Source organism: Mobula hypostoma, assembly GCF_963921235.1.
Source record: "Mobula hypostoma chromosome 8 unlocalized genomic scaffold, sMobHyp1.1 SUPER_8_unloc_1, whole genome shotgun sequence".
Classification (NCBI taxonomy): Eukaryota; Metazoa; Chordata; class Chondrichthyes; order Myliobatiformes; family Myliobatidae; genus Mobula; species Mobula hypostoma.
In genome coordinates, this window is record NW_026948120.1 from 192,332 (window position 1) to 213,197 (window position 20,866).

The following is a 20,866-nucleotide window of genomic DNA, read 5'->3' on the forward strand; positions in this document are numbered from 1 at the left end:
GATACAAATGTATTTATCAGATCAGTGAAGACATGAACACAAACTCCATCTAAATAGAAAATATATACTTTAATTACATCTCCTAACCCCCCCCCCAAAAAAAACGGACAGCAGCAAACAGGGATTTGATGCTACATCAGTTTGAGATGGTCTCCTTGAGTGCAGCGACAACTCTTTGAGGCCTTGGAATGAAGCAGTAAGAGTGGCCACAGTACAACCACCAGGAACATCTCCAGCCACTCTCCATCTTCACCTTGGCTGCAGAACCATCGGCAACATCTCCAGCTGGCTTCCTCCTATCCAACCACCCTCACCGAGGGTGCAGACCCATCAGGAACGTCTCCAGCCACCCTCTGCCCACCTATGCACCATCACTGTAGGGTGCTGAACCTACAGGATACTCAACTGAGCTGTAGTTTGAGAGGATTGGGAGGAGAGACTGGTTGCGGGCATTCCCGGTAGCACAAGGCAGTTCCTCCTTCTACCTTCCCTTTCCCACCAACAGCTGGAGTTGCAGAACCAAGTCTTCCCATCAAATTGTCAAGATTCACTCTCAATTTGACCCAAACTCTGCCCCCTCTGAAGGGTTTTGAGATCCTTTGGTGTTGCCCCCTCCCCCCCACCCTCTCGAGCTGCCTGCATACCGGATGTGAACAGGAAGCCGTAGAAAGCAGTGGGAGTGAGCCAGTTCCATCATGGATACATCTCTCCCCACCAACCAGGAACATCTACAAGAGGCAGGGACTCACGAAGGTGACATCCATCATCATACTCTATTTCCCTCCACTAGCACTAATTTTGTACATCAAACTGTTTAGTCTCCTCCACAGGTGCTATGTTCCTCGAGCATTTCATGTATGTTACTAATCTCATGGGGTTTTCTTTGTGTTTGTGGTTCCTGGGAGTTTTGAATAATTTAGCTTATGTTTATAACATACTGTGCTACTGATTTTCATGGCATTGAGACCCTGGGAACATGAGTCCTTGGCAAAAACTTGAAACTCAAAGGGTGTGTGAAAGAGAGCCACATAATTGATGTGGGAGAGTAAGCAGGTGAAGGGAAGAGCGGCCTCATTGACCTGGGGACTGAGAGGGGAGGGAGCTGTAGGGTGCACCTGGCTCTTCTGTGCCTACAACCTGCTGTGGTTTGAGGGGAGAGAAGAGGGGTTGGGAAGAGGATGCAGGTGGAAATGTCCCATCCCCTCCTGGGTAGAAGGAACCCCCATACACCCCACCAGCCAAATGATCCATCCCTCCTGTCTCCCAAACTCTCGTGAGATTGACAGGGAATCCATACCCTGGAGGGGAGCCCACGCTGAGCTTAGGGGATGTGTTTTAAGTGGGGCTTAAAGTCCCACCAGGGAGGTTGTTTCCCATCTATCTCAACCCCCTCCCAGGATAAGGGCATGGGGGGGCAAGGGAGTCTGAGTATAAGGGTCAGGGATAGGAAGGCAGAAACTGAAGAGGTTCTGCAGATGCTTGAAATCTTAAGCAACACATTGGAGGAACTCAGCAAGTCAAGCAGCATCTGAAAATGAATAGTCGCCCTTTCGGGCCCAAAACGCTTCATCAGGACTGGAAAGGGAGGAGAAAAATGCCAGATTAAGAAGGTGAAAGGAGGGGAAGGAGTACAAGATGGAGGGTGATAGGTGACACTATGTGAGGGTGAGTGAGGGAAGGGAATGTATTAAGAATCTGGGAGGTGATAGGTGGAAGAGGCAAAGAAGGAATCTGATAGGAGAAGACAGTGGATCATGGAAGAAAGGGCACCAGAGGGAGATGATGGGTAGGTGAGGAGAAGAGAAGGTGTGAGAGGGGAACCAGAATGGGGAATAAGAAAAATCATGAGATGGGAAGATATTTCCTCACCCAGAGGGTTAAGGAGTTTGGGGGAGGGGAGTCTGGAATTCTCTCCCCCACAGAGGGTCCATCACTGAGTTCATTTGGAAGCTGGATGGATGTTCAGGGGAATGGGAATGAGGTAGAAATTCAGCAGTGGTCAGTTGGAACAGTCATGAGGGTCAGAGAAAGAGGAACAAGGGTGGGTTGTCTATCTGCCCTGAGTGGGGAGGAGTGGGGAAAGGGGAGGTCTGAGGGGGAAGGCATTAGGAGACAGGTGGAGTCTCTGAACAACAACACCCATTATTTGACCAGCTTGCTAGAAACCCCCTCTGGAGAAGCCATTCTGCAAATTTTGGAGCTGCTGGTGCTCAGAAGGGAGGATAAGAACCTGACAGTCCCTCAGCAGAGACTCACTGGGCCGGCTGAGATTGACAGAACTGGTGCGGGGATGTGGGGGAAAGAGCTATCCTCCGGGGTGTGCGTTGGTCTGCTGATGGGGTGGGGAAGAGATGGAGGGACCGGAGGAGAGGAAGAGAAAGGTGTCACAATGGGGCCGCTGGTAGCGGACCCAAATGCAAAACACAGACACTGAAGTACGAGGAACAGGACTTGACTAGAGTAGAGACATGACAGGATACAGACAAGGAGCGTGGACAAGAACGCAGACTTGGGCTAGGACATGGACAAGACAGGGAACTTGGACAAGGAACTATGCACTAGAAGCCTGGGCTTGGGCTCCGAGCCAGAGACTGGACATGGACCCAGAACCTGGCAAGGATATGACATGACTACAGGACGTGGCTGGGGTCTTGAGGCTTGAATCTTGAGTCTTGAGTCTTGAGGCTGGGGTCTTGAGTCTTGGAGACAGGCTGGGGTCCTGAGGCTCGAGCTTGCAGACAGGCTGGGGTCCTGGGTCTTGAGGCTGCAGGCTGGAGTCTTGGGTCTTGAGGCTGCAGGCTGGGGTCCTGGGTCTTGAGGCTGCAGGCTGGGGTCCTGGGTCTTGAGGCTGCAGGCTGGAGTCTTGGGTCTTGAGGCTGCAGGCTGGGGTCCTGGGTCTTGAGGCTGCAGGCTGGGGTCCTGGGTCTTGAGGCTGCAGGTTGGAGTCTTGGGTCTTGAGGCTGCAGGCTCAGGTCTTGGGTCTTGGAATGCGGTGGCTGATAACTCGGAGGCTGGAGTTCGGAGACAGACTGGGAACTGAACATCAACATAGAGCCGGGACTTATCCTTCGAAAAGCCGGGACACCAACATGAGATAGGACAGTACATAGACATGGAGCTGGGACTTATACTTAGACAAGCCAGGACTCAACTTCTTCTCCACACCAAGGTGGGAAAGGTCACTCCGTCGGGTAACAGCAGAATGGCCTGACTCACCCAACAGAGGCAAAGACAAGACAAGACGGTCCCCCCACAGGGCAACGGCAGAACGGCCTGACTTACTCCACGGAGGCAAGGACAAGACAAGACAGAGCCCCCTGCAGGGCAAAGGCAGAACGGCCTGACTTACCCCACAGAGGCAAGGACAAGACAGATCCCCCCACCCCGCAGGGCAATGGCAGAACGCCTGACTTACCCCACGGAGGTGAGGTCAAGAAGAGACAAACATCGAAGAATGACAGACAGTTCCATCTCTGTTTCGGGGTTTCTCCGAGTTGCAGTTACGGCCAGCGACCTCGGCTGGCTACGGAAATAGCCGGATCCCTACCAAGCTCGGAGTGGCTGACGGCACTCAACTGGCCCAGGAAACAGCTGAATCCATACCACAAAGACAGCTCAGATTACTGACAGCAAGGCTCCATGATGGGATTGTTCCCCAACGTGGCCTAAAGATGGCAAGTGGCCACTCTAGCCTTCCATCAGCAGGTTGCTCCCAGAGGATCTTGACAAGACAAACCAGCAGCCCACACTTGACTCCAAGGCCACTTATATTCCAAGCCACAAGATGGGAATCAGGTGCCTATGATTAACTCAGCCAAAACAAGGGACAGCTGGAAGACCCGGAGTCCTGAGTCCACAAACCGGACCGTGAACCGGAATGCGGACTTCATGGACCAGACCATGACAAAAGGTTGTGGGTCCTCTTGTGCTGAAGTCCACTCAGAGAGTTAGCCGAGAAATAGTCCCACATTTTAATGTGAAGGGTTGTCGGGGAACCTCTGCGGCCCAGTCATATGTAGCAGGCATACAGGTAGGTCTCCTCCAGCCTCCACTCTGGGGGCACCTCCTCGGGCTTGTGTGACTTGATGTGCTTCTGCATGGAGGCGAGGCTAGAACAGTACAGGCGGCAGATGGTGCACTGGTAGGGCAGGGCGCCGTTGTGGGTCCTCAGGTGCTTGATCATGGCCGAATAGTCACGAGAGCGCTGGCGGCATAGCTTACACTCAAAAGGCTTCTCACCTGGGTGGTAAAAGACAGGATAGTTACACTCTCCCTCACACACACACACACACACACACACACACACTCACTCACTCACTCCTGGGGTTAGGCATCGGAGAACCTCTGGGTTCTCGGGTCAACTTCCAGTTCTCATCACTGGCATGTATCATACTATACAGCCCTTCAGCCCATCTCTTCCATGTCAAACAAAGTGCCTGCCCAAGTTAGAAACACACGAGATGCTGCTGTTGCTGGAAATGCACAGTAACACGCACAAAATGCTGGAGAAACTCAGCACGAAAGACAACACCTATGGAAGGGAATAAACAGTTCACTGGAGTGCTGGAGGCTGAGGGGTGACCCAATGAGGCTTACAAGAAGCATAGACAGAGTAAACGGGGTTGAAATAAGCTGGGAAGATGTGGAATCGATATGGGTAGAGCTGCGTAACACTAAGGGGCAGAAGACGCTGGTGGGAGTTGTGTACAGGCCACCTAACAGTAGTAGTGAGGTCGGAGATGGTATTAAACAGGAAATTAGAAATGTGTGCAATAAAGGAACAGCGGTTATAATGGGTGACTTCAATCTACATGTAGATTGGGTGAACCAAATTGGTAAAGGTGCTGAGGAAGAGGATTTCTTGGAATGTTTGCGGGATGGTTTTTTGAACCAACATGTCGAGGAACCAACTAGACAGCAGGCTATTCTGGACTGGGTTTTGAGCAATGAGGAAGGGTTAATTAGCAATCTTGTCGTGAGAGGCCCCTTGGGTAAGAGTGACCATAATATGGTGGAATTCTTCATTAAGATGGAGAGTGACATAGTTAATTCAGAAACAAAGGTTCTGAACTTAAAGAGGGGTAACTTTGAAGGTATGAGACGTGAATTAGCTAAGATAGACTGGCAAATGACACTTAAAGGATTGACGGTGGATATGCAATGGCAAGCATTTAAAGGTTGCATGGATGAACTACAACAATTGTTCATCCCAGTTTGGCAAAAGAATAAATCAAGGAAGGTAGTGCACCCGTGGCTGACAAGAGAAATTAGGGATAGTATCAATTCCAAAGAAGAAGCATACAAATTAGCCAGAAAAAGTGGCTCACCTGAGGACTGGGAGAAATTCAGAGTTCAGCAGAGGAGGACAAAGGGCTTAATTAGGAAGGGGAAAAAAGATTATGAGAGAAAACAGGCAGGGAACATAAAAACTGACTGTAAAAGCTTTTATAGATATGTAAAAAGGAAAAGACTGGTAAAGACAAATGTAGGTCCCCTACAGACAGAAACAGGTGAATTGATTATGGGGAGCAAGGACATGGCAGACCAATTGAATAATTACTTTGGTTCTGTCTTCACTAAGGAGGACATAGTAGGGGACAGAGGATCCAGTGAGATGGAGGAACTGAGCGAAATACATGTTAGTAGGGAAGTGGTGTTAGGTAAATTGAAGGGATTAAAGGCAGATAAATCCCCAGGGCCAGATGGTCTGCATCCTAGAGTGCTTAAGGAAGTAGCCCAAGAAATAGTGGATGCATTAGTGATAATTTTTCAAAACTCGTTAGATTCTGGACTAGTTCCTGAGGATTGGAGGGTGGCTAATGTAACCCCACTTTTTAAAAAAGGAGGGAGAGAGAAACCGGGGAATTATAGACCGGTTAGCCTAACGTCGGTGGTGGGGAAACTGCTGGAGTCAGTTATCAAAGATGTGATAACAGCACATTTGGAAAGCGGTGAAATCATCGGACAAAGTCAGCATGGATTTGTGAAAGGAAAATCATGTCTGACGAATCTCATAGAATTTTTTGAGGATGTAACTAGTAGAGTGGATAGGGGAGAACCAGTGTATGTGGTATCTTTGGATTTTCAAAAGGCTTTTGACAAGGTCCCACACAGGAGATTAGTGTGCAAACTTAAAGCACATGGTATTGGGGGTAAGGTATTGATGTGGATGGAGAATTGGTTAGCAGACAGGAAGCAAAGCGTGGGAATAAACGGGACCTTTTCAGAATGGCAGGCGGTGACTAGTGGGGTACCGCAAGGCTCAGTGCTGGGACCCCAGTTGTTTACAATATATATTAATGACTTGGATGAGGAAATTAAATGCAGCATCTCCAAGTTTGCGGATGACACGAAGCTGGGTGGCAGTGTTAGCTGTGAGGAGGATGCTAAGAGGATGCAGAGTGACTTGGATAGGTTGGGGGAGTGGGCAAATTCATGGCAGATGCAATTTAATGTGGATAAATGTGAAGTTATCCACTTTGGTGGCAAAAATAGGAAAACAGATTATTATCTGAATGGTGGCCGATTAGGAAAAGGGGAGGTGCAACGAGACCTGGGTGTCATTATACACCAGTCATTGAAAGTGGGCATGCAGGTACAGCAGGCGGTGAAAAAGGCGAATGGTATGCTGGCACTTATAGCAAGAGGATTCGAGTACAGGAGCAGGGAGGTACTACTGCAGTTGTACAAAGCCTTGGTGAGACCACACCTGGAGTATTGTGTGCAGTTTTGGTCCCCTAATCTGAGGAAAGACATCCTTGCCATAGAGGGAGTACAAAGAAGTTTCACCAGATTAATTCCTGGGATGGCAGGACTTTCATATGAAGAAAGACTAGATGAACTGGGCTTGTACTCGTTGGAATTTAGAAGATTGAGGGGGGATCTGATTGAAACATATAAAATCCTAAAGGGATTGGACAGGCTAGATGCAGGAAGATTGTTCCCGATGTTGGGTAAGTCCAGAACGAGGGGTCACAGTTTGAGGATAAAGGGGAAGCCTTTTAGGACCGAGATTAGGAAAAACTTCTTCACACAGAGAGTGGTGAATCTGTGGAATTCTCTGCCACAGGAAACAGTTGAGGCCAGTTCATTGGCTATATTTAAGAGGGAGTTAGATATGGCCCTTGTGGCTACGGGGATCTGGGGGTATGGAGGGAAGGCTGGGGCGGGGTTCTGAGTTGGATGATCAGCCATGATCATAATAAATGGCGATGCAGGCTCGAAGGGCCGAATGGCCTACTCCTGCACCTATTTTCTATGTTTCTATGTTAAATAGGAAGTCACGGTGCAGCTGTATAAAACGCTGGTTTAGGCTGCAATTGATGAGTAGTTTTGGTCACTCCAAGGATGTCGAGACTTTGGAGAAAGTGCAGAAGAGGCTCTCCAGGGTGCTGGCTGGATTAGAGAGTGTGAGCTGTAAGGGAAAAGTTGGACAAACTTGGGTTGTTTTCTCTGGAACAGCTGAGGCTAAGTGAAGACCTGATAGGAGTTTATAAGATTATGAGAGGCAGAAATAGACTCTACGGTCCTGATGAAGGGTCTTGGCTAAAATTGTCAATTGTTTTGAGGCATAATATGATTAGGAATAGTCAGCATGGCTTTGTCAAAGGCAGGTCGTACCTTACGAGCCTGATTGAATTTTTTCAGGATGTGATGAAACACATTGATGAAGGAAGAGCAGTAGATGTACTGTATATGGATTTTAGCAAGGCATTTGATAAGGTACTCTTTGCAAGGCTTATTGAGAAAGTAAGGAGGCATGGGATCCAAAGGGACATTGCTTTATGGATCCAGAAATGGCTTGCCCACAGAAGGTAAAGAGTGGTTGTAGACGGGTCATATTCTGCTTGGAGGTCGGTGACCAGTGGTGTGACTCGGATATGTTCTGGGACCCCTTCTCTTCGTGATTTTTATAAATGATCTGGATGAGGAAGTGGAGGGATCGGTTAGTAAATTTGCTGATGACACAAAGGTTGCAGGTGTTGTGGATAGCGTAGAGGGCTGTCAGAGGTTACACCGGGACACTGATAGGATGCAAAACTGGGCTGAGAAGTGGCAGATGGAGATCAACCCAGATAAGTTTGAGGTGGTTCATTTTGGTAGGTCAAATATGATGGCAGAATATAATATTAATGGTAAGACTCTTTGCAGTGTGGAGGATCAGAGGGATCTTGGGGTCCAAGTCCATAGGACACTCAAAGCTGCTGCGCAGGTTGACTCTGTGGTTAAGAAGGCCATCAATTGTGGGATTGAGTTTAAGAGTCAAGAGGTAATGTTGCAGCTATATAGGACCCTGTTTAGACCTCACTTGGAGTACTGTGCTCAGTTCTGGTTGCCTCATCACAGGAAGGATGTGGAAACCATAGAAAGGGTGCAGAGGAGATTTATAAGGATGTTCAAGCAACACACATAAAAATGTTGTTGAACGCAGCAGGCCAGGCAGCATCTATAGGAAGAGGTACAGTCGACGTTTCGGGCCAAGCCTGGGCTGCTGCGTTCACCAGCATTTTTATGTGGGTTGCTTGAAACTCCAGCATCTGCAGATTTCCTCATGTTTGTGTTTATAAGGATGTTGCCTGGATTTGGGAGCATACCATATGAGAAAAGGTTGAGTGAACTCAGCCTTCTCTCCTTGGAGTGACAGAGGATGAGAGGTGACCTGATAGAAATGTACAAGATGATTAGAGGCATTGATCGTGTGGATAGTCGGAGGCTTTTTCCCGGGGTGAAATGGCTAGCACAAGAGGGCACAGTTTTAAGGTGCTTGGAATTAGGTACAGAGGAGATGTCAGGGGTAAGTTTTTTATGCAGAGAGTGGTGAGTGCGTGGAATGGGCTGCCAGTGACGATGGTGGAGGCGGATGAGGGAGACTCCTGGATAGGTACATGGAGCTTAGAAAAATAGAAAATTAGAAAAATAGAGGGCTATGGATAACCCTAGGTAATTTCTAAGTAAGGACATGTGGGCCAAAGAGCCTGTATTGTGCTGTAGGTTTTCTACATTTCTGTGTTTATTCCCCTCCAGAGATGCTGACTGACTTGATGAGTTCCTCCACGTGTTTGTGTTTTGTATGTGTTGCTGAAGATTTCCAACGTCTGCAGAATCGCGGGTGTATGCTGGACCTGGCTAAGGTAGCCATTCAGGAGTCCAAGACCCCTCATCAGGACTTTGAGTTATCTGAGTTGGTCCACTTTGTCTTCACTTGACCCATGGTCTTCTAAATCTTTCCTAACATATAACATCATAATCAGGCTTGTTATTACTGACATGTTTTGCAGCAGTTTTCCAGTACAAAACTATGTTACAATACAAAATGTAAAATATTATTAATATTAAATGTTAAGATGTCTTGCAATGGTACCTGCCTCTACCACATCCTCTGGCAGCTCGTTTCACAACCCACTGCCTCTGGGCGAAGAAGTTGCCTGAGGCCAGCTTTTAAATCTTTACCCTAAACTGGGAGACAAAAGACTGTGACCATCCACTCTATTTGTACCCCTCATGGATTTATAAAGCTCTCTAAGGTCACCTTCACTCCTAGGAAAACTGTCTCAGCTTGTCCAGTCTCTCCTCCAGTTCTGGTAACATCCTCGTGAATCTTTCCTGTACCCTCTCCAGATTAATGTCATCCTTCCTAGAGCTGGGTGACCAGAACTGCACGCGATATTCCAAGTACAACATCTTGTACAGCTGTAAGGTGACAAGATTCTGTACTCAGTGCCTTCACTGATGAAGGCCCATGTGCCAAACTCCTTTCTCACCACTTTGCCCACCTGCATCACCACTTTCAAGGAACCACGTACCTGAACCCCTGGGTCCCTCTGTTCCCAGGGCTCTGCAGCTCACTGTGCAAGTCCTGACCCGGTTTAACTTCACAAAATACAACCCCTCACATTTGTCTGAGTTAAATTCCACCGACCAATCTTTGGCCCACTTCCCCAGCTGATCGAGGTCTGGTTGTAACCTCAGACAACATTCCTCACCGTTCATCACACCATCAATTCTGGTGTCATCCACAAGCTTACGAACAATGGCACCTACTTTCACATCCAAATCATTAATCCAGATGACAGCAGTCCCAACATCAATCCCTGCTCAAGCCTCAAGAGTGGAAAAACTCCTCACTATCACTAAACTTTACACTGTCGATAAATGAAAAATGGAGGACTATGTTGGAGGGAAGGGTTAGATTGATCTTGGAGTAGGATAACATCGTGGGCCGAAGTGCCTGTACTGTGATATACTGTTCTAGGTTCTACTGTATGTAGCATCCTCTGACCGCCCCCCCCCCACCACCAAGACCATTCTGTATCTAATTGGCCAGTTCACCCTGGATCCCATGTGATCCCACCTTGAAGACTAGCCTACCCTGTGGGACCTTGTCAAAAGCTTTGCAGAAATCCAAGTAGACAGTGTCCACAGTCCTGCCTTCATCAGTCCTCTTAGTCATGTCTTTTTAAAGAGGATATTAAGAGGAATAGATAGAGTGGATAGCCAGAGCCTCTTCCCCAGGGCACCACTGCTCAATACAAGAGGACATGGCTTTAAGGTAAGGGGTGGGAAGTTCAAGGGGGATATTAGAGGAAGGTTTTTTACTCAGAGAGTGGTTGGTGCGTGAAATGCACTGCCTGAGTCAGTGGTGGAGGCAGATACACTCGTGAAGTTTAAGAGACTACTAGACAGGTATATGGAGGAATTTAAGGTGGGGGGTTGTATGGGACGCAGGGTTTGAGGGTCGGCACAACATCGTGGGCCGAAGGGCCTGTACTGTGCCGTACTATTGTATGTTCTATGTTCTATATGTTCTAAAACAAAACTCAAATTCTTGAGACACAACTTCCAGTACACAAACTTATGCTGATTGTCCCGAATCAGTCCCTGTCTCTCAGAATCCCTTCAAGTAACTTTCCCACAATGCGTATTACTCACACTGCCTTGTAGTTCCTGGCTGGTCTTGCAGTCCTTCTTTTATTTATTAAGACCCAGCATGGAACAGGCCCTTTGAACCACACCATCCAGCATCCCCTGATGAACCCTAGCCTAATCATGGGACAATTTACAATGCCCAATTAACCTACTAACCAGAATGTCTTTGAACTGTGGGAGAAAACCAGAGCACTCAGAGGAGACCCACACATTCCACGGGGAGGATGTATAGACTCTTAAAGATGACATCGGAACTGAACTCTGAACTCTGACAGCCCGTCGCGCTAACCACTATGCTACCATGGTGCCTTTATTCTTAAACAAAGGCATAACATTAGTAACCCTCTGGTCGTCCATCACCTCACCCATGGCTAATGATAATACAAATGTCTCTGTAGTTCATTCCCCGGTATCCCTCAAGGTCTGAAGTCAGGCCCCATGGATATGTGTGAGTCCAGGCATGGCTGGAGAAGGACTGTGCAATATCTGCTGGCTGGCTGAAGGTGTTCTGGGACTGGTGGACAGCGTGAGGGCCTGGAGTGTACTCTGAATGTGGAGGAGACTTGGTTCTCCAGCAGCTACCACTAGGTGGCAATGCTGACGCACAGCAGGGTTCCTACCATTCAGTGAAATGCATTGCAACACACGCAAAATGCTGGAGGAACTCGGCAGACCAGGCAGCATCGATGGAGAAGAGTACAGTCAACATTTCGGGCCAAAATCCTTCAGCGGGACTCAGCTTGTACTCTTTTTCATAGATGCTGTCTGGCCTGCTGAGATCCTCTGACATTTTGTGTGTGTTGCTTGGATTTCCAGCATCTGCAGATTTTCCCTTGTCATTGAAACGCATTGTTGGTGTTGATGATCATCACAGTCCGAGGACGTACTGGGCAGCCCACCAGTGCCTCCATGCATCTGGCACCAACATAGCAGGCCCACAACTCACTGAACCTAATGCGGGCAAGGATGTACCCTGGGAGGTGTCAATCAGGCAGAACCTGTGAACGCCCACCACATAGACCCGTGAATGACCACTCCGTCCAGAAGTAGGAGCAAAGCACTGAGTGATTCACCGTCCCGTCCCCCACACTGAAGGTCAGGAGCGCATAGCTGAAGCACAGATAGAACTTGAGGAGCCATGGCACGGCAGCATAGCAGTTAGCATAGCCTAACGCTTCCTTTCCTTTCCTGCCACCGTCCGTGAGGAGTTGTATGTCCTCCCCGTGACAGCGTGGGTTTCCTGCCGATGCTCCAGTTTCCCCTCACATCCCAAAGACGTACCAGTTAGGAATACTGAGTTGAGGGTTGGCTGTGTTGGCACCAGAATCATGGTGCAACTTGTGGCAAAATGACGCATTTCACTGTATTTTTCAATGTTTTGAGGTATTTATGACAAATGAAGCTAATCTTTAATCTGGATCCACAGCTTCTCACGCTTCATAAATTACATGGGACACAGACACCTCTCGGCCAAAGAAATGGTAGGAGTCCAGTGATAAATCCTCCTTGCCCACTGTACCTAGGTACACAGCAAAATAACACCACCAATCCCACAACGGGATAAATCTCGTCCACTGTATCTGGGGTACCGGCACCCATGTGGCATGTAAAAGAGCAACTCCCCACCCCCCCCGTCCTCCCTCACCAGTGTGGATCCTGAGGTGCGTCTCCAGCTGGTGCTTTAGGCTGAACCGCTTGTGACAGTGGCTGCACCGGAAGGGTTTCTCGCTCTGCTGAGTCCGCCGATTCCCGCCGGGCGGCTCCCCGTGGTGGAAGCGATGGGGGCAGCAGGCGCAGACCTGTGGAGGGTCTCCTGAGGGAGAGAGTGAGGCAAGAGTTTCTTGGTATTATTTATTTAATTACTTGTTTGTTACTATTATTATTGTTGTATTTGCACTATTTCTCATTTTTTTGCACATTGGTTGTTTGTCAGTCTTTGTGTGTAGTTTTTCATTGATTCTGTTGTATTTCTTCATTCTATTGTTCTTCATTCTTCATTCAAGAGAATGAATCTCAGGGTAGTATATGGAGGGAGGGAGTGGGGAGGGAGAAGGGTGGTGAGGGTGGAGAGCGTGGGAGAGGGTGAGAAAGGGGAGAGGGTGGAAGCAGGGAGAGGGTAGGGGGAAGAGGGTGGGGGAGGGTGGAGAACTCTGTCGGCGTTTCCCGCTGTCTTGAGAAAGAAGCCAACCATATGACCCCTTAGCATTACAGTGGGCTGTTTCTTTGTTCTAATTGTGTTGTTTCTTATAAAAGTTATTTTTCTTGTGAATTCTGCTTATCTGGCGCTCTGGCCTGTGTTGCTACAGCAAGTAAGTTTTTCATTGCACCTGTGCATACGTGGACTCGTGTGTGACAATCAACTCCGCTTTAACTTACTCTACTGTGGGATCCCCCCTCCCTTGCCAGCTCTTGCTCCCCCCATTTCTCCATCTTTTTACACTGGCTGTCCTGCACTGACTCTCTCCAGCCCAATGAAGGATGTCATCCTGAAATGTCAATTGTTCACAGAGGATGCCTGACCCACTGTGTTCCTCAAGAACTTTGTACATTGCTCCAGATTCCAGCATCTGCACTGCCTTGTGCCTCCATAAAATACAGGAGCTGAATTAGGACATTTGGCCCATCGAGTATGCTCCATCATTCAATAATTAATCCATCATCTTCTTCCTTTAATGCACCCAATGACTTGGCTGTACCTCCCTCTGAGGCATTAAATTCCACAGATTCACCACCCTCTGGCTAAAGAAATTCTCCCTCATCTCAGTTCTAAAGGGACTTCCTTATATTCTGAGGCTGTGTGCTCAGATCCCACACTCTCCAACTATAGGAAACATCCTCTCCATTTCTGCTCTGTCCAGGCCTTTCAATATGCGGGTGGTGTCAATGAGATTTCTTCCCCATTCATCTTTCTGAACCATCTTGCTGTTATAATACATTTATGTATTTTAAGGCAAAACTCTATCACTATAAAATACAACAAGATAAGTCAAATCAATGACTGTGCTCTTGTCAATATGCCAACTTACAACAGAACTTTATTGCTGTTAATCAGCCTGCAATTGTACTGCCCTAAATTAGACCTAAGCTGTTAGACTTGTTAGCGCCCTGCTGCCAACCAGCTCACATGTATACCCTGTCAGAATGCCCTGTAGCACCCTCCAACCCCAACTCACAGACACACTCTCATCCTGCACTGGTCACTTCTCAATTATTACTGGGGTTGAATGGGTTCCGGGAACAGTCATGATGGAATGATGGAGCAGGCTGAATGGGCTGAATGGCCTAATTCTGCCCCTATGTCATATGGTCTATGGTCTAATGGTATATTGGTGTTGTTTCATACATTTACATGACTGCTAGTTTTATTTTAATACTGCCAATGACATTATACTGTCATACATAAACGTGCATCTTGCAATTAATGTCAACCTGTCTATCTTCAGGCCACGCCACCCAGGGACTTGTGCTAATACTATTTGTGACTGTATATGCTGTGTGTGAATGTATGTGACCATACGTACTGTGTCACTGTGTGTACCGTACGCGCTCTGGGACACCGCATCAGCTGTGTGTCCATATGGCTTATGTTGTGCCCCTTGACCCCAGAGGAACAATGTTTCGTTTAGCTGTGTAGAATTGGATGACAATTAAATTTAAACAAAAAATTTGATCTTTTGGATGAACTAGAACTGACTCTTCACATGCAAGTTCTGGAAGAAAATTTATCGAATTGCTAATTTGATTGACTTTTGAGTCACAGTCCGCTGGAGGATAGGAATTTCAAGTTCAAGTTTATTGTCATTCAACAGTACACATTTATACAGTTAAACAAAACAACATTCCCCGGAACCAAGGTGCACAACACAGTACATTAATACATAAAATAATATTAGCAAAAAAAAAGGTGTTTTATAGATGTACAAGTTGACATAAAGTGTATAAGTGACATAGTTAAACATATAACAGTATTACTGTTACTGGTGCTGCACTGGGTGATAGCAGAAGTCTCACATTTAAAACATTTTCTGTTAATTGCTTTTCCCTCATATTACCTCAAAGGATCTACACAGACAGCTTGCTAAACAAATCTTTTTCATTCGACCTCGGTACATGTTGCAATAATAAACCAATTTAATTCACCGTGCTGAACACAATGCCATATCAAACCAATCCCTTCTTCCTACACAGTGTCCACATCCATCCATTCACTATGTATCCATGTGTCTATCTTTAAAACATCTCTGTTGAATCTGCCTCCACCATGACCCCGGCAGCACATTCCAGGCATTCACCAATCTCTGTGTAAAAAAACTCTTCCCTAAACATCTCCCTTGAACTTTCCCCTTCTCTCATTAATCCTGTGCCCTCTGGTTTTTGACATTACAACCCTAGTGAAATGGATACCAGTTGTCTACTCTATTTCTTCCTCACAAAATCTTATAAACTTCTATCAGTTCTCCCCTCAGCCTCTGGAAAAAACAATCTCAAATTTGTTTGACCACTCCTTATAGGCCATACACTCTAATCCAGGTGAACATCTTCTGCACGCTCTCCAAAGCCTCCACATCCTTCCTGTACCACACACACACACAATGCTGGAAGAACTCAGCAAGTCAGGCAGCATCTACGGAAAGGAACAAAGAATTTATGTTTTGGGGCTTGGCTCTTTGACAGGCCAGAAAAGCAAGGGGGTCAGAAGCCAGAATGAAAAAGGTGGGGGAAGAGGAGGAGAGTAAGCTGGCAGATGATGGGTAAGAGGGAGGGTAGGTGGGTGGCAGAAACGTTTACTGTTTTTGCTTTTCCCTTGTACTACCTCAGAGCACTGATGCACTGAATGGATCTATATGAACAGTATGCAAAACGAAGTGACAGCAATAAACCAAGACAGCAGACTGTGTAGAGAATGGGCTGGCAGACAGGATTGGGTCAAAGGTGAGTTCGTTGTCATACGCATAGGTGAAATGAAAACTGCCTTGGTAAAGCAGCCAAGGACCCCACCCTAGACATCCTCTCTTCTCCCCTTTCGCACCAGATACAAAAGCCTGAAGGCACGTACCACCAGGCTCAAGGACAGCTTCTATCCTGTTGCTATGTGACTATTGAATGGTTTCCTAGTAAGTAAGGAAAATTCTTGACCTCACAACCTACCTTGTTGTGCTCCTTGCACCTTATTGCCCGCCTGCACTTTCCCCATAATTGTAATACTTTATGTTTGGTTATTTTGTTTTCCCCTTTGTATCACCTCACTGCCACGAAGCACCGTTGCAATGAAATGAGCTGTCCAAGTGGCAAAGCATGTACCTCAGTACGTGTGAAAACACACACAAAATGCTGGAGGAACTCAGCAGGTCTGGCACCATCTGTGAAGGGGTATAAACAGTCCACATTTCAGGCCAAGATCCTTCCTCAGGATTGAAAAAGGGCGAAGAACCCAGAATAAGGAGGTGAGGAGAGGGGAAGGAGTACAAGCTGGTAGGTCACAGCTGAGACCAGGTGAGGGGGTAAGGTGGGTGGGGATGATGGGAGAAACTGGGAGGTGAGAGGTGGAAGAGGTAAAGGGCCGAAGAAGAAGGAATCTGATAGGAGAGGAGACTAGATCATGGGAGAAAGGGAAGGAGAAGGGCATCAGAGGGAGGTGATGGGCAGTTGAGGACAAGAGAAGGGATAAGAGGGAAAACAGATGGGGAGTGGAAACAGAGAGAAATGGGAGAGGGGAGAAATTACAGGAAGTTAAAGAAACTGATGTTCGTACCATCACACCAATTTACCCGACTTCAAGGTTGAGAGTGCCGTTATAGAGAGGAGGGAGGGAGTGCTGAGAAGACATTCTGGTCTTGGTCACGAGGTGGCTTTCAACCCAAACAATCAACAATTCCTATCCTCCCACAGAAGTGCCCAACATGCTGAGTTCCTTGTTTGGCGTCGAGGTTGCACCTTCTGCAGCCTCTCGTGTCTCCATAACCTTTGCAAAGTTACGTGAATATTCTGGATAACCAAGAACTTACTGTTTTATGATGGAGTATACTCTCAGGGGTCACTTTATTAGTTACCTCCTGTACCTGTGGTCATCCACTGCTGTAGCCCATCCACCTCAAGGTTTGACGGGTTGAGCATCCAAAGATGCTTTTCTGCACACCGCTATTACACCATTCTCTCTAGAGACTGTTGTGCATGAAAGTCCGAGGAGATCAGCAGTTTCTGAGATACTCAAACCACAGTGTCTTGGACCAACAATCATTCCACAGTCAAAGTCACTTAGATCACATTTCTTCCCCATTCAGATGTTTAGTCTGAGCAACTGAACCTCTTGACCAAGTGGGCATGTTTTCAGGCATGGAGTTGCTGCCACATGATTGGATGATTAGATATTTGCATTAACGAGCAGGTGTACAGGTGCACCTAATAAAGAGGCCACAAGAGTATTTTTCTGAAAGAGAATATTTCTTACCTGTATGTGACTTTAAGTGATGTTTCAATGCTGTGGGGCTGGGGAAGGGGCGGTTACATTCACTACAAGTGTAGGTGCTGGCCTCACTATGAGTGCCCAGGGGCTGCAGTGTGGCAGACTGCGTCTCCAAACCTTTGTGGTACAGCAAGCACAGGGGCACCTGCTCATTCCCTGTGAGAAAGCAAAAGAAAAGACTGTGAGACACAGAGTGAAGCTCCCTCCACACTGTCCCATCACACACTCCCGGGGTCAGACACAGAGTGAATCTCCCTCCACACTGCCCCATCACACACTCCCGTGGTCAGACACAGAGTGAATCTCCCTCCACACTGTCCCATCACACACTCCCGGGCTCAGACACAGAGTGAAGCTCCCTCCACACTGCCCCATCACACACTCCTGAGGTCAGACACAGAGTGAAGCTCCCTCCACACTGTCCCATCAGACACTCCTGGGGTCAGACACAGAGTGAATCTCCCTCCACACTGTGATATCACACACTCCTGGAGTCAGACACACAGTGAAGCTCCCTCCACACCATCAAATCACACACTCCTGCAATCAGACACAGGGTGAAGTTCATTCGACACCATCCCATCACACACTCCTGGAGTCAGACATAGAGTGAAGTTCACTCCACACTGTCCCATCACGCAAACCCAGAGCTATGCACCACTGGATTGTTTGGGAAGGTTCAGACACTGAGCAAAATACTGGGGGGGCGGGGAATGAATGCTAAATGGAACATAACACAGCCCACAATGTTGTTCTGACCGTTTAACAACTCTGAACAATCTTCTCTAACTACCACTAATGCCCCACCTCCCCCTCGTACCCCATCCGTTATTTATTTATATACACACATTCTTTTTCTCCCTCTGTCCCTCTCACTATACCCTTGCCCATCCTCTGGGTTTTCCCCCCTCCCCCTTTTCCTTCTCCCTGGGCCTCCTGTCTCATGATCCTCTCATATCCCCTTTGCCAATCACCTGTCCAGCTCCTGGCTCCATCCCTCCCCCTCCTGTCTTCTCCTATCATTTTGGATCCTCCCCTCCCACTCCCACTTTCAAATCTCTTACTAACTCTTCCTTCAGTTAGTCCTGACGAAGGGCCTCGGCCTGAAACGTCGACTGTACCTCTTCCTAGAGATGCTGCCTGGCCTGCTGCGTTCACCAGCAACTCTGACGTGTGTTGCTTAACTCTCATAGTCATCCATTTTTCTTTCACCTATGTGCTTATTGAAGAGTCTTTTAAATATCCCTAATGTATCTGCCTGTGTATTCACCCCTGGCAGAATGTTCCATACACCCAATGTGTGTTGAAAAATCTCTCTTTGACATCCCTGCTATACTTTCCCCCAATTAATATAAAATGATGCCCCCCCCCCATATTAGCCATTTCCACCCTGGATAAAAATCCACTGACCTGTGGTTCTCTGCTCGGAACTATTACAGAGATGAGAGCAGGACCCAGGCTGTGATGAGAAACATTTGACACATACGCTGTTCTTACGGTCCCTATCAGAGTTTTGATCGGTGATGTTATACATTCAACCAATTGCTTGAGGTGTTTGCAAAACAGGAAAAGCGAAATAATACAGATCGTTATCGCAGACAAAGTGGGCAACCTGTCACACGGCACTGCCGGCTGCCGGGGGGTGGGGGAGGAATGGAGAGACAGTGAGGAGCACGGGGGTGGGGGGAGGGTGTGAGAGACAGGTAGAATGACGTGATTTTTGGAGGAGTTGTGGTGGGCAGAGATCGTGGATGGGGAGAAGGTGCGGCGGGGGGAGATGGAGTGGGGTGGCAGCAGGAGAAGGCGGTTTGGCTGAGGAGATGAGCACAACTGCTGACACGAGGTGCTTTCCAGCCCACCTCCCCCCTCCATTCCCACCCCATCCTGCCCCCTATCCCCTCCCCAAAGTGAAACTTTCTACCCAGCCTGGATCCCTGTTCTGTGACCTCAGCAGTGCACGGGGCTGGATACAAGACCGCCGGCAGGATGGGCGTCAGTACTGTATGTTCTTTCATGTAAACCGCACACAACACTGCACGCGTGATGTCTACAGCAGATTACCAGTCAGTCAGGAAACTGAGATGGTGGGAGGGACGAGGGAGGGTGCAGAGGGTTGGAGGGGTGAGGGGTGAGAAGAGGTGTAAGGGGAAGAGGGTGGAGGAGAAACGGTAGAGGAGGGGTGGAGAGGGGGGTAGGGGAGGGGTGTGGGGAGAGTGGCAGAGAGGGACATACACAGAGCAAAGGCAGAGAAGGGAGACGAGAAAGAAAGAGGGACAGAGACAGACAGACACACACACACACACACACGAGGTAGAATAAAGGCACGCAAGCAGTTAAAGGTTTTATTTCACTTTTCAACTTGAAGTGTAGAATCTTCAAATCCTCCAAACCACAGCTAAGTGATCTTTGCGAGAAGCCACCACGTGGTTAACTTACTTATCGCCCAGCTCCTTCCTTGCCCCACATACCACCCGCACGCTGAAGCCCCTTTGGTGAACAGACCCAGTACCTGCGTGTGCCAATAGATGCATTCGGAGGCGCAGACTATCTAGAAACCCCTTCCCACATACGTCGCAGGGGTAGGATTTCACCGGCTCCAATGGTCTGCAAAATAACAGGGCACGCGGCTTAAAGGCAAGAAAGCACCAGTACTGAAAACAATCAATCTCAGAGGGTTGGGAACAGAGCAGGGGAGATATGTGTTAATTGAAATAGGGAGGGCTGTGGGTTACAGAGGTGGGGTGGGGTGTAGGGGCTGGAGGGAGTCACTGAGTAAAGGACAATAGGGATTTATCTCAAATTGCTTCTTGTCCGCGACTCCCTCAGATTCCTACCCGCTTCTCTGTGTCTCCCGTCTGTGTGATCTCTCAGGTCCCTACACCCCTCCCCGTCTGCGTTATCTTTCAGGTCCCTATACCCCTCCCCGTCTGCGTTATCTCTCAGGTCCCTATACCCCTCCCCATCTCCGTTATCTCTCAGGTCCCTATACCCCTCCCCGTCTGCGTTATCTTTCAGGTCCCTATACCCCTCCCCGTCTGCGTTATCTCTCAGGTCCCTATACCTCTCCCCATCTCCGTTATCTCTCAGGTCCCTACAACCCCTCCCCCACCCACCCCCGTCTGCGTGATCTCTCAGCTCTCCCCATTATATCTCAGGTCCCTACACCTCAGACCGTCTCCATGATCTCTCCTGTTTGTACACCTTTCCCCATCTCTGTGGCCAACTCCTGCTCCTACAGCCTACCCTGTTTCCTTGATCTCTCCCGTCTCGGTAATCTCTGGGGTCCTTTCATCTCTTCCAGTCTCTCTGACCCTTCCAGCCCTAGCCCCCTACTAGTCTTGCTGACACACTCCACTCGGGCCCTGTTTCTGTCCCCATCTCTGTTACCCCCTACGCTCCGCCCTCTCCAGCTATGCTCTACCCACTGATGACACAAACGACGCACGGACCTATCGCCATCCGCCTCGCCCGCCCCCT

At 48.2% G+C, this 20,866-nt stretch overlaps 1 protein-coding gene across 3 annotated transcripts in view; it reads right to left on the reverse strand.

Annotated features, from left to right (window-relative positions):
* Positions 1-637: 637 nt before the first annotated feature.
* The window catches only part of LOC134341141 (zinc finger and BTB domain-containing protein 16-like), a 43,946-nt gene continuing 23,717 nt past the window's right edge, over positions 638-20,866 (reverse strand). For all 3 annotated transcript variants that reach the window (XM_063038924.1, XM_063038922.1, XM_063038923.1), the window contains 4 exons: positions 19,899-19,993; positions 17,375-17,545; positions 12,572-12,739; positions 638-4,239 (listed from right to left, as the gene is read on the reverse strand). In XM_063038924.1, the coding sequence (XP_062894994.1) occupies positions 4,010-4,239; positions 12,572-12,739; positions 17,375-17,545; positions 19,899-19,993 (664 nt within the window). In that variant the 3' untranslated portion in view covers positions 638-4,009. The remainder of the gene's footprint in view (positions 4,240-12,571; positions 12,740-17,374; positions 17,546-19,898; positions 19,994-20,866) is intronic.